Source organism: Podarcis liolepis (assembly GCF_965112155.1).
Source record: "Podarcis liolepis genome assembly, chromosome: 8".
In the NCBI taxonomy this organism is placed as follows: Eukaryota; Metazoa; Chordata; class Lepidosauria; order Squamata; family Lacertidae; genus Podarcis; species Podarcis liolepis.
In genome coordinates, this window is record NC_139560.1 from 6,559,973 (window position 1) to 6,576,332 (window position 16,360).

The 16,360-nt window shown below is 42.5% G+C and overlaps 1 protein-coding gene across 21 annotated transcripts in view; it reads left to right on the forward strand.

Annotated features, from left to right (window-relative positions):
* Window positions 1-16,360, forward strand: part of PTK2 (protein tyrosine kinase 2) — a gene marked incomplete at its 3' end in the record, with an annotated part of 202,501 nt that overhangs the window by 18,106 nt on the left and 168,035 nt on the right. For 2 of the 21 annotated variants that reach the window (XM_083516575.1, XM_083516571.1), the window contains exon 1: window positions 13,843-13,974. The exons of 16 other annotated variants lie outside the window; for them this stretch is intronic. In XM_083516575.1, the coding sequence (XP_083372701.1) occupies window positions 13,938-13,974 (37 nt within the window). In that variant the 5' untranslated portion in view covers window positions 13,843-13,937. Of the gene's footprint in view, window positions 1-13,805; window positions 13,975-16,360 lie in introns of those variants that run through there. 3 more of the 21 variants (XM_083516574.1, XM_083516587.1, XM_083516592.1) reach the window with 3 other exon arrangements.

Genomic DNA, 16,360 nt, shown 5'->3' on the forward strand with positions numbered 1-16,360 from the left:
CAACATCAGTAGCCAACTTTTTCCTTAATCAGTGGTTAGCAAGGACTGTTTGCTGAAATAATTAATGAATCAAACTTTGTAGCAGTTATTAAATTCCATGCTGGCCTGATAAATGAAAAGCATGCAGAATTTATGCAGACCTGGCGTAAAACTTAACAAATGTGCTCAGATTTTTATTAGATTGTGTGAGTTGATTTGATCATTCCTATGCATGCCATATAAGCACATTGGGTGATTGGTCCTTATTGTGTACTTCAAAGTCCGTGTAAGCTACGCAAGAAGACAATTTGGCTTCTGCTGACTTTCTCTTGCCTTTCATGCCTCCTAAAATTAATCTCCAGCTTTCTTCACATAGACTGCCTTGCTTCTTCATTACTACCAATGGACCTACATGTTTCACTTTAAAGGATGGAGATGGACCAGGCTGAATAGTAGGGCTTTATGTTCTATCCTAACAGCTCTGAGCACAACTTGAAACATGCATAGTGCTTAACAGAGCCTCATTTGAATGTCTGGCACCCTTTCCTGGCCATATACAAACCCCATGGCTTCACTATGGGTCAACCTTTCTTTTCTCTTTCCCAGTGCTCTGTTTACCATCTAGTCTAATTAGTTGTGAAGACCTCTATAGTTAGCACACTATTTTGTGATTCTTTGGTTCACCTAATGCAGGTATTGCTCTAATATGAATATTGGAATTCTTATAGGCCTACGTGACTGCGTGTTCTGCTTATTCATAAGTAAAATACAGAAATGGTACAATGCTACCTCAGAGCTATAAAAGGGATCTTTCTTGTAAAACAAGAAGCATTAGGAACAGAGTGCTGTTATGTGTTCATATAACCGTGTCTAAATTTGTTGATGTCCAGATTTTCACACTAATCCAAAGTAAGTGATATTAGTTTGAGTAGCAAACATGATTTTGAGAAACAATATTGAACTAAGTTCCGCCAGTGTAGCCTAACTTGCACTACCAAGTGTCTTGCTTCTGCCTGATAGTGTTCCCACTTAGCATGAAACCTAAGAAGGGCATGCTCAAACTTTGGAGAACAATCGCAACTGGGCAGTTTCTGGGGAACTCTTTAATATATTGCGTTTCTTTTTATCTTCCTAAGTCCTCTCTCTGCCTGTTTTTGTATAGCTTATCAAAGTATTATAGTTGGCGTTTTCAGTTCTGTTAAGGAAACTTGCCAAGAGTCTTCTAGTGAACTTCTGATGTCACACAATTATTTGAGAATGAAGAAAACTCCCCAAATGCCTTTCTTTTTGAAAGACTCAAATTGAACCAGAAGAACTCTTTCATCTTTGAATGGGTAGCATTTTCTGAATGGGACAGATCCCCTGATTATGTGGGGCATATGTGTGTTGTACATGGCTATGCATGATGCACAGATGAAGCCTACTGGCAGACAAGGTCTTTATTTTATTAAAACCAGAACATTACACTGGAAACGACACTATCTATGGTAAATGCATGTGTCTGTATCCTTAGGCTTATCAGTCTGGACAGATTAGCTATTAGGTTTTACTTTTGCTCTTGAGCAGAAAATAACCCCAAAGCTTTGTTCTGTTACAGACTGTGGTGTTCTGGAATCGCCTAGATATGTCTTGTTGAAATATTCCACACAAGTGTTAAAAGCTTTGACGTGGTAGGTAATAGAACTGTTGACAGATCTTCAAGTCTAACATTGTGAATGGGTATAACTAAACAATATTTTTATGAGCCTAGATTTAGCTTTGTAAGTACTATTAACGATAGCAGGATTGTGGCTACCATTACAAGTGGAGGTAATACATCCACTTACAAAGAAAAGGCTCCTTTCATTTCTGCTGATTAGCCTAATCTTTAATCTTACACAAGAAAGCCATTTCCTGTCCCTGGGGAGATGACGTTACGGGCTGGGAGCAAGCCCTCCCCACACACATGGGGCAGGATAGCCCTCCGCCATTGGTTGGTCCTCGGCCATGTCAACCCAAGGCTCTCAAATCCGGATGGTCCGGGGGCATGGCGCAGGCTACTTAAACTGCCCACGGCCGAGGACATGTTCCTTTTCTCCCTGCTCAGTCAGTTCTCCCGCCCTCCCTCCCTTAGGTTAGGTTCTTTATCTCCTGACCTTGCTATGGACTTTGGTTGGTTACCTGTTTTTTAACAGGGGCCTGGTAGGAATTTTTTCCACTTGGCAAATTGGCACCGGCCATTTGGTTTTTTGCCTACCCCGTAGCAAATCGTCCCAATTTTGTAAGGTTTGGCAGTTAGGCATTGGAGTATTAGGTTGAAGGTGAGGGGAGGTAGTGGCCATCACCTACCCCTCCTATTTCAAGGGAATTCCATTAAAGGAATCCGAGAGGCATGGTCTCTGTCCGAAGCCCCAGACGGGGGGCTAGGGCCATGACACGACCCCTAACGGTGACCCTGGGGGAGTTCCTAGTTGATGTGCTTCAGCAGGGCTCCCCCTTCTGGTGGTTAACCCTTCCAAGACTCCTGCAGATGGGCAGGAGTCAGATATAGTCTTGTGGTTTCCAATGCCTAAGCCAATACCACTCACATTCTGTAACCATCATCATCATCATCAAACCTTTTATTGGCATCACATACAAACATACAAACATCCAAAACAAATCAATACAGAATTACCACTTTCCCAGTGGCACAAAACATTTGCTAAAAGAAAGGAGGCAGAGCCGTCTATCGTCACATCTCTAGGTCTCCAGGGAGATCAGGCATCTGCAGTGTATTTCTGCGACAAAAAACCAAAATAGAGATATTTAGCCACTAACTTGGTGAGCTCCTGATCATTCCCCAGTAATAGAAAATGTATGACCTCCAACTCTGGTTTCCATTTGGGGATGCAGAGTTGATCTAGAAATTGCTGATGGTGATCAGCATATAATTTACAGTTAAGAACCATATGTGTGAGGGTTTCCACCAGGTGGTCTTCACATGGGTGAGTCCTTTCTCCTTCCACCCTGCCTGAGGACCTTCCCCAAAGGAGGTTTGATGGATTTGAATTAAACCTGGCCAGCGAAAATGCCCTTCTTTCTTAAGCAGAAATGCAAGGTAATTGTGGTTTCATGTGCCCAATAAAGTTTAAAATAAAGAGGGGAACACGTTTTCTCTGCTGCTACTGTTAGTTCCTGATGCTCAATATCCTACAACCAATAAAGTTGCGGCCTTTTTCATCCATTAACCTAAAATAATATTTCATGTGCACTTCCTGGGAGGGTTTGGGACCTTGCCACACAAAGTCAGACCTTATGGCTAATGTACAGAAAAAAAGTGACTATCGCTTCAGAATGTAGGTGAGGAAACATTACCTGCAAATGCTTCTCAACACTACCTATGGAATGCTAATGTGTCCAGAAGAATGGCACTAATCCAACAGCCCCCCCCCGGCATTGTGTTCTTTGTGCAGAAGATCATGTGTTGATGAGCATTCAGATATGATTTGCCATCTGCATTCTGAAGTGGTATAGTACCAGAGAACTGCACCATAGGATTCCCCCCCCCCCCGAATGTGATCAGTAGAGCTAAGAGCTAAATATGCTGTTCAGTGATTATGAGAGAACCATGTATTTGTTCCAGGACAGATTTTGGAAGATGTTCCTGGTGATACGGAACGGAAGGGGGGGGCTCCTTTCCCCCTTCCTTCTAGGAACATCCGAGGCCCCGCTTAGCTGCTGACGGCCCCCCACGGCGAGAACAATGGATCCGAAACCAGGGACCTCCTGTTACAATGTATCCATTCTGTTTCTGCTTTTGCCCTATAGTACTGAATGGGTTTGAAATCATTGAAATCTTTAGAAATTGATATAAAATCAACCGTAACTCCGATTTCTTCGCTCTCAGTGTCATTCAACTCAGTTCCCTGTGGACTCCATGATGCTATCCCTACTTCCATAATCCCCGAAGCGGCAGGTCACGTACGCAGGAACTTCTTAATTCGCCAAACCTTCCCTCTAGGCAATATTAGGTGGCAGACGATGCATATCTCTGACCCATTGTCTTGTCACCACCGGTACTCAATAAATGTGTATCTAGGTATATTTCCTGCTCCGCATATCCCCCCTCCCTCATCCGAAAATGCTAATTAATGTAATCCCACCTTTTCATAATGTATTCATGACGTGTAAAGTATATTCATGATGTAACTTGTGAAACCCAACCTTCCCATAATGTATTCGTGACGTTTCATGCACTGTATTCTGGGATATGGAGGGAAATTTCAAAAGTTCATGTCACCCCTTTCCCTGGGTTCAATCTCGCCTTGAACCTGTTGCGCAATAAACTTGGATCTTCTGCAGTTTGCTCCTGCGTCCGGCTGAGCTCATTTTCTTCCACAGGGACCCACGGACTTAGTCCGATGAGCTGGGTGGCAGAGTAACCCCGCACCCAGATTTTAGCCGTAACAGTTGGCTGCCCAACGTGGGGCTTGTGGTTCTCCCGAGCTGCTGACTGGGGGCCCCGAAATCTTCAGCCGGCTCCAGGCCATTTTGCCTGGGAAGATCCTTTTGGACCCCCAGCCATCTTCCGGGCGGTAATCGAAAGCCCTAGGAGTTCAGCCGGGGAGCAAAAGAGGGATCCAGCCGGCTTATTCATCGATCCCGGGATCATCATAGAAGACGCGTGAGTATAAGGAAAAAGGAAAATCCAGTGCACTGGTGGGAAGGGGGTGGAATCTCCTGGCAACTGAATTCTCTGCCCTCCTCTCTATCGCTCCTTCTTGCCTTTCTCTTGGTCCGGTTAGTGAGAGAGACTGTGGACCGCTGCTCAACCCGAAAGGGGGGTTCTGAGCTCTATCTCTTTTCCTTAAAATCTCCAGCCAGCCGCACCAATTGGGAGTCCGAAAGTAAGACGGTGAGACCCGGCTTGGAAAGACAGCCGACTTTCCGCAACGGGCATCCCAGTTGAAAGCAAGGGGTTGGAGCTCTCTTTCCGAACTTCCCGAGCGCCCTTACGGAGGGGGCAGGAAGGGGTCTGGCTTTCTATCCCAATCCCAGCCGCACTGGTCGGTGCCACGTAACCGTGCGTGAGCCCGCTTCCAAAAGCAAGGGGGATTTTCAGTTCGAAATTCTATCCAGGGACCACCCGATCTGGCACCGCATGGCGCGGGCGTCCAGTAGGGCCCCTTTTCCTGAGATGTGACGATAGGTAGGAGGTTGCCAGGAGGGATAGCCCATGAGGAATTGGGCAGGACCGGCAGAGTGGAAAGAGACCCCAGGTTATAGGAAATAAGGAAATAAGGAAATAAGGAAATAGGAAAGGGAACGCAAGGAACCGGATAGCTAGAGCTCTCTAAAACCCACTAAGGAAGTTGCCAGGCAACTAGAAGCCCCTTCTCCTCTTTACTATACGTCCCTGTACTAAGCATACCAAACCCCTAGACATACCAATCCTAATCAACCCCTCTTTTTTCCCCTTCTCTATCCCAGACACCCCCCCCAAAAAAAGGAAAAAGCAAAAAAGCAACAACAGCAACGCATGCATCTATAAAGGGGTACCCAGTCAACCAAGCGTTGTGAGCCCTACCAGTCTGATTACCTGGTGGTGTGTTTGAAGAGGCAAGGAGGCTCATAAAACCATGTGGGACCTTCCTACTAATTTCACTTAATGAAGCCAAAGGTAGTGGCCCAACTCCTTGCAATAACCAACTAAAGGATGAGAATATATATATGTTTACATGTTGTCTGTTATGTGTGTTGTCTGTTAATACATATATGAGAATATGTATGTTTACATGTTGTCCGTTATGTGTGTTGTCTGTTCCTTCTGTCTCTGGCAGACTGCCTTTCTTAAGTGTGCATAGTTTAAACTGCAAGCTTGCTTCAAAATTTAAATCTAAGGAAGCCATGCTGGATCTTAGCAGTCCTAAATAAGAGAAAATGAGAATGAAGTGTGCAAACCTCTTGCTTTGCCCCAACTTTTGAGATTGTGAGTCTACAGTCTTATTTTGGAAGGTGCTGATAACCTAATGTTTCTGCTGCAAAAGCCTAGTTGAGCCAACTGCTCTCAAGCTAAAATGCAGTGTATGTATTTCATTAAGCATATGCCTATGAAAGTATGGTGTTCCTTCTAAGAAAATATCTGAGTCCAGTTTTAACTTTGATTTGGTTGGACAGAAGAGTTATTGTAAGGCTCCTGATATCAGTCTCTATAAGACTTCCTGGCCTCTTTTCTTAGAAAATGCCCCCCCCCCCTTGTTTCATTCTGTCTCTTTCAGGGTTTTTTTTTCCCCTTCTCCTTCTTATTCTGTGCCAGGTAAATTTACTCCTGAGTAAGCTTCCTTTAAAGGAAACTGCAAGGGGGGGCATAGATTAGGCTTACTATTGCTCTGCAAGTTCAACAAAATTGTCAAATCTATGGCTGTTGTAATTATTTGTGAGTGGTCATATCAATTGAATTAACTTTGCTTTATAAAAGATCCTCTCCCTATCTTAGGAAAAATGTTAACTTCAATCTTCCTTTAAAGATAATTTCTATAGGCATGTGTGTGTTTCTGGTAGTACAAATCTTGCTATGAACCCTGTATTTTAGGGTTGGACTAGATGACCCCAGGTCCCTTTCAACTTTCCCAATTTGTGGCTGATGAGTTGAAATTCAGCCCAAGTTGGCTCTTTGTTTTTTAAAAGGTGTGATGAGAGGTGAAAGCCATGATGTTTGAAGCAGAACTGGTGATATCAGGCATTTAAGTGATTACAATGTTTATCATTTTGTCTATTATTTACAAAAATCAGACTTAAAAGTCTACTCAAAGTTTAAGCACATACAAATGGATAATCAAGTAGAATTAGCCTTGACCAATCCATTTGTCTGCAAATGGTAAGGCCGAAATGACTGAGAATGTTTAAAAAAAAAAAAAAATTCCTATGAATTCTAACTCTCTGGCCATTTTTACTCATAAATAAGAGAGCGGTTGATTGTTCCGCGAATGGCCAGAGGGATATTAGCCCTTTCCTGTACATAAAGGAAGCAGCCTCGTTTGCTTGGGCTGAAATCGCTAGCTTTGGTGAATACTTAAATTGCTGAGTTTCTCTTTTTTGTTTAAAATCAAACCCTGTTTTCAAAATCTACTCCATACCCTTCCCTTCCCTTATTCAAATGTTAATTTAGCCAAAGGATGCAACATTTTCAATAGTACAAAAGGTTTGCTGAGACACGAACTCTGCACATGCACAGAGGCTAGATCAGCTAAAGAAGAGAGAGAGAGAGGACGGGGGGGGGGGGAACTGTAAGGAGGGAGAGGAGGTTTCTTCCAAATGTAAAAGAAAAGTCAGAACCATTGTGGGAAATCACCCTTAATCTGTCTTTGCTCCAGGGGCTACTTAAGACAAAAGGCTACAAAAAAGAAAAAACAAAAACAAACAAAACAAAAAAAAACTAGCCCATCAAAAGTCAAGAGCTTTCCAGGTTCCAAATCTTAACATGCCAAATTCTTTTCACAGGTAAATATCAAAGCATTCCCCCCCTCAATGGGAATTTTAGGAACAGCATTTCCTGACAGGCTTCTCACATGAAATAATTTTCCCTTTTAACAGGATATGTGAACCCCGATAACAAAGTGTTTGTCCCTTTTTCCTCCCACAGCAACTTTCTTTCTGTTCTGTGAAACACGTCCAAATCCCTGCTATATTAGTGACTTCCATCTCTTTGTGGCTTTGACACTTTTTTTAAAGTTACAAATAATCTGTTTTCATTTATTTAATCCGTTTCTCCATGATGTCTATGAAGTTAATCGAAGCACAACCAAACATTGTTTGTGGAATGGTACTTGTTTACCTTCGGCCTGAGCATCTCTTATTAATTCTGTCATTTTGGCTAGTGCAAGGTACTTGCACAACTTTAAATTGCCATTCATTTTTTCCTTGGTATTAAGTCATTTTCCAGTATTGTCCTATTAACAATTCTAGCCGATGTTGTCACATCAAGAAACACTCTTTTATTTTCATTGTTACTTCAGATTTCTTAAAATTGTGTGTCTTAGCATTCATTTATTTTTCGTTCCTCATAAGTCATTGTGTGTGTTTCATTATTATTTTAACCTTGTATTTTTTTACAGTTCTCTTTCCCTCCAAAGTGAAGGAAAGCAAACAAACTTGGCAGATAATAACAGTAGTTATAGGAAAATGTGATAATATTGGGATGAATGAAACGCTTAATTCGCTAAGATTTTATTATTTGCAACTTCCAACAGAAACCGAAGGACATCCTTTTCGCCTTTTGCCCCCTCCCTTACAGGATATCACTTCTACAGATGTGCAATGATGAAAAGCAGCAACAACCCCTCATGGCTAAGGGGAGGAGTTGAATTGCAAGGACATTTTCTCACTTTTGAACCTTAAGACTGTGCTCCAGGATTCAAAAGATACATGCATAAAAGATCACAATTGTGTCAAGATATGTAACTGATATTTAATTAGTTTGTTTTGTATTATGTGTTATTATGTGAGAATGTTGAAATATGTCTGACAGTGTGATTTCCACAAAGGGGGGCAATTTTTGTGTGTAATTGTTTTTATGTTTAATGTCTTATTGCTTACACACCAATGGAGAATTCTCATGCATTTTATACTTTCTAATAGCTCACACTATTGTGTAGTCCAATGTTTAGATCAACTTATAACCACATTTAATTGTTCCACCTGGCACCCTGCCAACTTTCCCTATCCATTTTAAAATGTGTTAAACCTCGTTTTGCCAAGGACAAGCTTCTGGATCCATAAAACACCAGGTACATGAAGGTGCATATGCTTTGGTTTAGCAGGAATGATCCCTTAAATTAAGTTAAATTGACTTATTTGGACAACTGCCCTTGTTAAGAATGGTTTTCTTTTAACAGATTGGTTTGAAGAGTTGAGAACCATGGGGCAAGATAAATTCAAATTGGACTCCGTTTGAATTGGGCAAGTGTATCCAGGCTGCAATTAGCCTTTTGGTCCTTTAAGTGCAAGTGAGCAACCCCCATGCGTGCAAAACCACAGCCTATAATAAATCCCATAGCTAAAGGCCAAGGCGAAGACCTCTCCCTCACGAGATGCCCAAACCTGTGCCAGCTATGGTGAATGCCAGGCGACATGGTTAAATGAAAGCCCCGAGGGGATTCAACAGACAGGATGTGTTGCTGTAGCACTATGTCAGTGTGAGACCACAGAAGAGCTAGCTTGGCACCTGAGAAATACACAAAAATGGCGAAGGACAAAACACCAACTGCATTTTTCAGTCAATTAGACCTTCCTTCTAGGTGTAAAGCATAAAACACTATTGAGAATGCCACAAGTAATTTAGCAACAAAATACAAGAGGTGTTCTTTATATAATACCCTATATGCAGCTACCTGCACTGCTATACTTGCAAATGACCGTAAGAGGCATGGCTTGCAAGTCCCTTTCAGGTTTGCATAAAGCCACACATCCCATTCACCGAGATTTAGGGTGCGAGATTTAGGGTGCGGAGAAAAGATTTGCAAGTTCTTACAGAACTTTAATGCAAATCTATCTCCGAATGGGGGACTGATACGGAACGGAAGGGGGGGGGGCTCCTTTCCCCCTTCCTTCTAGGAACATCCGAGGCCCCGCTTAGCTGCTGACGGCCCCCCACGGCGAGAACAATGGATCCGAAACCAGGGACCTCCTGTTACAATGTATCCATTCTGTTTCTGCTTTTGCCCTATAGTACAGAATGGGTTTGAAATCATTGAAATCTTTAGAAATTGATATAAAATCAACCGTAACTCCGATTTCTTCGCTCTCAGTGTCATTCAACTCAGTTCCCTGTGGACTCCATGATGCTATCCCTACTTCCATAATCCCCGAAGCGGCAGGTCACGTACGCAGGAACTTCTTAATTCGCCAAACCTTCCCTCTAGGCAATATTAGGTGGCAGACGATGCATATCTCTGACCCATTGTCTTGTCACCACCGGTACTCAATAAATGTGTATCTAGGTATATTTCCTGCTCCGCATATCCCCCCTCCCTCATCCGAAAATGCTAATTAATGTAATCCCACCTTTTCATAATGTATTCATGACGTGTAAAGTATATTCATGATGTAACTTGTGAAACCCAACCTTCCCATAATGTATTCGTGACGTTTCATGCACTGTATTCTGGGATATGGAGGGAAATTTCAAAAGTTCATGTCACCCCTTTCCCTGGGTTCAATCTCGCCTTGAACCTGTTGCGCAATAAACTTGGATCTTCTGCAGTTTGCTCCTGCGTCCGGCTGAGCTCATTTTCTTCCACAGGGACCCACGGACTTAGTCCGATGAGCTGGGTGGCAGAGTAACCCCGCACCCAGATTTTAGCCGTAACACTGGTGATGGAAGTAAGCTTGAAAGATGGCTTACAGTGCATGGGGAACTTGTTGCAGGTGAAATATACACACTGTACAAATTGTATTTATTGTTTCTTGAAAAGCCACTTCCTCAAATTTAGGTGACAAGCTTCTTGTAACAAAGCCACATACTGTAGTAATGGGAAGAAGATGCAACATAGTTGCTAACCACTCAAGCGTAACACTGATTCTGAAATCCTTAACTAGAGCATTGGGCATGTTATAATTTGGTTTGGGGTGCAATATTCAGGACCCTGTAATTTTTTTACCCTAAGTTCTGTCCCTTATGGTTGCTAACTTAATCCAGAAAGATTGCAGACATGCCTAGTGAACTCTCAGAAAAAAGAATGAGTAGGATTTCTAGTGGTCAGGCATTGAACTTCAGTGTTTCAGTGTAGCTATTTGTGTTTCCCATGAATAAATTATGGTAATACATTGATTTTGTTTTAATTGCATAATTAATACAGAGAGGGGAATTTAATTTTTCTTGCTGTGGATTTTTTGTTACTTTTGAGTAACAAATTTACTCAGCCTTCTCCTTAACTGTATATTTCCTTTTAAACAAGGCTAATGCTTAAACAAGAGAAAACTGATCTCTCATCTACCCATTTGAACCAGATGAATCTTGGGGATTTCAGGGTGAGGTCTTGTTTACATAATAAACATCAGTTAAATGAAGTCTGAGACACAAAGCATGCCTTTTTGGTTGTTGCTTCTCTCTGTTGTTGAGGTCTGTAGTCCTGACCTTGCAGGAGTTCTGAAAACATTGCAAAAATCCTTTATTTTTTTATAAAGGCTAGATTTTAATTGACTTAAAAAAACAAGGATGCACATGGTTGAATATATTTGTGGATGTGGTAAATTTTAATGGAAAGTTGTGTAACTATTGGTTAGTTGCTATGCTGATGTTTCTGTAAGCGTGTCTTCTGTAAGCCACTCAGAATTTACTAACTATTGGAGGGGATAGAAATTGCAAAATGAACACAGTCGTAGAACCATACAGTCCCAGTTCAGGTTTTGCCAAACTTATATTTTACTGCATTTGTTATGTAACTTAAAATGGGTGGAGGGAAAAGGGGAACATGTCTCTTATGCTCAAGTCCATGGGTTGGCAGACTAAGGCCTGCAGGCCGAATCAGGCCCACCAGGGTCGTAAATCTGGCCAGTGGACCCTGCCACCCTCTCGGTCAGTCCCCACACACTGAGCTAAACCTGCATGGTGTTTCCTTGAAAAGAAGCCGTGGACACCTCGCTGTGCGGGGACGGACTTCCGCGATGCTGACACGGCTTCAGATTGGCTGCAGGAAGCCAATCTTTGGGCAGGCAGCAACGCTGGCGCAGCTTTGGATAGGCTGCAAGAAGTTCCTGCAGCCAATCTGAAGCCTCGCTGGCCGTGCGCTGAGGCGTCTGCTGGCGGGCGGGTGGTGGGTCTGGGCCGTGCCGTGGCGGGCGGGTGGTGGGTCTGGGCCGTGCCATGGGCATCGTGACGGGCGCGTCGCAGGGCTTCAGCCGGAGTTTGGTGCACCTGCTGGCCCTGCACCCAGCTCGGTGCTGCTGCTGCTGGCACACTTGGCTGCCACGCTGGAGCAGCTGCATGGCGAGCTGCGCGCCCCTCTGCCCGCTGACCTGGCCTTGAACGCAGCGCCACAGCGCGTGATGCATGCCGCCTGGGAGCTCCGCAGGGACAGGCTGAAGGAGTGGCTGCTGCTTGTCAACAATGCCGGTGAGTGGGCGGAGCTGAGACGCGCTCCTGAGTGCGTGCAGAGTGTGTTCCTCCTCCAGGTCCGGAAGCCGGTGCAGGACCGACTTGCAGGGCGACTTCCTGCAGGGGCCGCTTTGCTTCCTTAGAAAGGCCAGATCCCCCGGGAAAGGGCTAAGGCAGGGCTTTAGGAGGAAATAACACTAGGGACATAAGCCACACATTAATAAATCTTTCTCCCAAGATCTGACAAAAGCTGCATCCTACAGATCTCTCCCCCCCCTTTCCTACCCACTTCTCCCTTTAATAGCTAAAACTTTGCAACTGATATTTATAGTTATTTTTGCCCCAGTGCATCAGTTTGAAGCTGCCAGGTACTCGGAGGTTAATTTCACTGTGTGCTTTTGTAAATTTATTTGGAAAGGTAAAGTGTAATCAGTGGGTGGTGGGATTTTTTTGGGTGGTGGTGGTGTTGGGATTTCTTTTCTTTCTTCTGGGAAAGAGGTTTCTTTAAACCAGGAGAAAGCCAGGCGCCAGATCTCCTCCCCTTCCCACACTTCCAAAATTTTAATTTTGATGGGTTCATTCTATCCCCCCCCTACTTTGCCTGAGACCATGCAGAGCCCCAATCAGTCGGCAGGCATTAGTGGTTTGGAAGAGTCCTTAGACTGACTTGATTATACAGCAGGTTTGTAAGGAAAGATGAAGAACAAGAAGAAAGTGGGAGGAGTTGCAGTAGAAAACCAAACTGAACAAATTATGCTGTTGGGTCTGGTTCAGATTTAACCTTGAAACAAGGTATGATTTTTTTCGGAGTAGACTTCTGGATTAGGTGGTGCTCTCTCTGCTCTTCCCTGTTTATGCTGTATTCCTTCATTTAGCACTGTATGTGACCACCTCTAACCTGGATTATAAAGAGGTTTGGTACATGCCTAAATTTCATGTTGGATTTGAAATCGGGTTGTCAAAGAGTGCTAACAGACTTCATCATGGTTTGAATTTGTGGAAGGGATGGCTGTGTTTGCACATTACTATAAGCCACAGTTTTCTGGCTTGTCATCCTTTTTCTGCCCAATCATTGCTTCTTTGCTACTGCTCTGGTGCAAGCAGGACAAACAATCCAAGAAGCGTGAGCTGGTAATTGTGGTGTCTTTGTCCCTAGCAGCTTTTGGTTGGTTTTCAAGTTGTGGTTTGTTATGGAAGCCTCAATCCCTAACTTGGATGTAACAGAAAACCAAGGATTCATTTGCTCTGATTGCATGATTTTTGGAAAATGAGAAACATGGAAGACTTCAGTCAAGTAAAAAACAATTCATGGAATGGATGGGTTTTTGTTGACAGCTCAGAATTTAGGCAAATGTAGGAAGGTGTATGAACTTTATACTGTTCTCATTTGATGTTTTTCCCCAGCATATTTTTGACTCTTTCGATTAAGGTTGAAGGTACACTCTGAACTGAGTTTACAAGAGCATAAGGCATTTGCTCTTATAACCATATACCCTTGGTACTGGAGACAGAAGAAGGGGTAGAGCTCCAAACTTCTCAGGATTCAGCTTTATGTCCCCGTCCCCCCCATTGTGTCAACAGATAAATCCTCTTTGGTATGGGCAATACTAGATTTCCTAAGAATAAGCAGTTTTATAATGAGAGGCTAAAATGTTTCTCAAGTAATTGTTCAGACTTTTTCTGGTTTCACTCTTTTCCCTCTTATCATTAAAGGTGCGTAGTTGTTTTTCAAGGAAAGGGTGTGTTTTGGTTTTTGCCTACTGTGAAATTTGAGAGCTCTTGAGTGTTTAGAGATTTGACAGTAGAGGCACAGAGCGGTAGACATAGCTGCAAGCAACCTTGCAGCAAGGGAATCAGACATAACTTTCCACTGGAGGATTTCTTTCAAACACCACAAGAGCAAATGCAGGTCCTCGGATTTTTAAATTGTGCAAGTAATGGTATGTACTTCATGTATTGTTTGGATTAATTTGGTTAATGGGTATACAGACAATTCTGGTAACGGCAGAAGGTAGAGAACCTACGGCTGTGTACTGATAATAGCATGTTTTGCTTGCTTCTCAAATATGCAATAACTTTGTCTCAACATTCCCCTATGGTAACAAATGTTCTGTAGAGACTTGGTGGTGGCAGTATAAAGAGTATCCATATTGTTTTCTCTTTTTCTTTGTCCATAATGGTGACTCAAGTTTGGATTTTGTAGCAATTCAGGTTGAAATTCTCCAAAAGCTGAAACCGCCTTCAAAAGCACAACCAAATCTGCTGAGGGGTGTGTGTGTGTGTGTGTGTGTGTGTGTGTGTGTTCCTTTGGTATGATTCTTTCTTGCCTGTTTCAGTGTCGGGCATAGTGTTTAAAGTTCCTTTTTTCTGAGATGGGATGAACTCTGGTATTTACCGTATTTTTCCGTGTATAACCCGCCCCTGTGTATAAGACGACCCCTATTTTTTTGGGACTCAAAATTAAGGAAATGGGGGGAGATTGCCCACAGTTCTTAAGCTTCTTTTGGGGTGGATTGCCCAATTGTTGAGCTTTTTTGGTGGTGGTGGTGGGGATTACCCAGAGTTGTTCAGATTGCCGACAATCGCTCATCCGCTAGTGGCTTATAGATAACAAAAATTAGTTACCTTACATTATAAAGAAAAACATCAGCCTAGTTTCAGGGGCAATGGAATTATTAAATTGGAATTAAATTATTAGTATTCATTTATTTAGAATACTCACTCCACTTTTCAGCAGGGGTGGGCTTTCACATAGGCATCTTCCATCCTTGAAAAAATGAACACACTCACTCAGTACTCTCACCAATATATATGTAGTAGGTTCTGGTTGTTTTAGAGGCAACCCCTCCCTTGAAGCTCCTCTTCTCCCTTCCTCCCATATCAGAAATATATAAGATGTCAAGGCCGGAAGGACAGGGCTGCTCCTGCCACAACAGTTCTTTCCTCAGACAGCTGACTTGATGACATTTGATGGAATTGTCTTTCTTTTTCCCCAGTCTCAGTTTTTAGTTCGACTCTCTTGTTTTTGGCAAATAACAGCCCCTCCTTAACACCCCCCCTTCCACATTTCTGGAGCAGAACTGATAATATCTAGGCCAGGAGGACAGGGCTGTTATCACACAGTTATTTCTGCAGACACATCTAATGTACCCTTCCAGACAACACAAGAAAGTATGTTATGATCATACTGTATTTGCTGGATGTGCTGTAAAGGGGTAAATCTGGTTTTGGAGTGCTTAGACATACGGATTGTGTTCTGAATGCTGTAATCAGAATTGGGGAATGGTAAGATAGGTGTAAGGGGGATCTATTTTGAACTCTAACACAAAAATGTTTTCCTTCCCATTTTTAAGGCTTGATTGCCTTATTCTGTCCTCTTGCTCTCTGTACATGTTCTGAAAAATGTAAGTTTATTTTTTCTTAACTGCTCAAACAACTTATTGGGCTAGGCTTGCAGAAGACTGGCATTTGGAGTAGCCGGTTAGCAGATGGTTGGAATGTGTGCAAGGACATCCAGTGGTATACAAGCATGCATGGTAGTCTAATTGCTGTGCATTTTTCTGTTAACTTTTTTGGCAACAGAAAAAACTTTTATCAGAAGCAATGTGAAGTGATAATTATTCCTTTCTTAATTGTATGCTTTTTGTAGTTTTATCTAAACACAATGGAATTACTGAGAGGTTATAAGCTTTTTACCTTCCAAGTCAGCAATTCCTTCTGGTGAGGGGGATATTTAGGTCAAGGTTACTGAAAAAATCAGAGTTTATATTGGTTAAATTACATCTTAATCTATGGGGAAATTGCTACCTGTGTATTCTGATAATACAACTATAGAGACTAAAAAATTATATATCTGTATGTGACAGTTGATGCATTTTGGCCAGCTGCCTTCAACTAAATAAAAAGAAATTAGATAGCAGAGGTTGCCCATGAAGCTTGTTCTGCCATCTGTATAGTACTTGGATTTCAATCTGGAGAATATCTGTATCCAATCTCCCCAGAACCCAGTTGATGTATAAATATCCCCAGTAGCACAGTGAAAGAGGCAGGAGGAAGGTAGATATCCCCCAGTCCTCCTAAAACTGGTTGTACAACTGTACCATTATCTAGCAAGTTCAAGAAGCATGCAAAGAAATATTTAAAACTTGGCATGCATCTGCTTGTACTTGGCATACATCTTTTTAAAATTGGATGCAAGTGCTTAATTTGTTTGTTACATTGGAAGAAATTGTTTGCTAGTATGATATATTACATTGTACATTACATTACATTATATATTACATTACCAAACAGAGCTGGTTAAACTTGGGTCAAGTGCTCTTCATT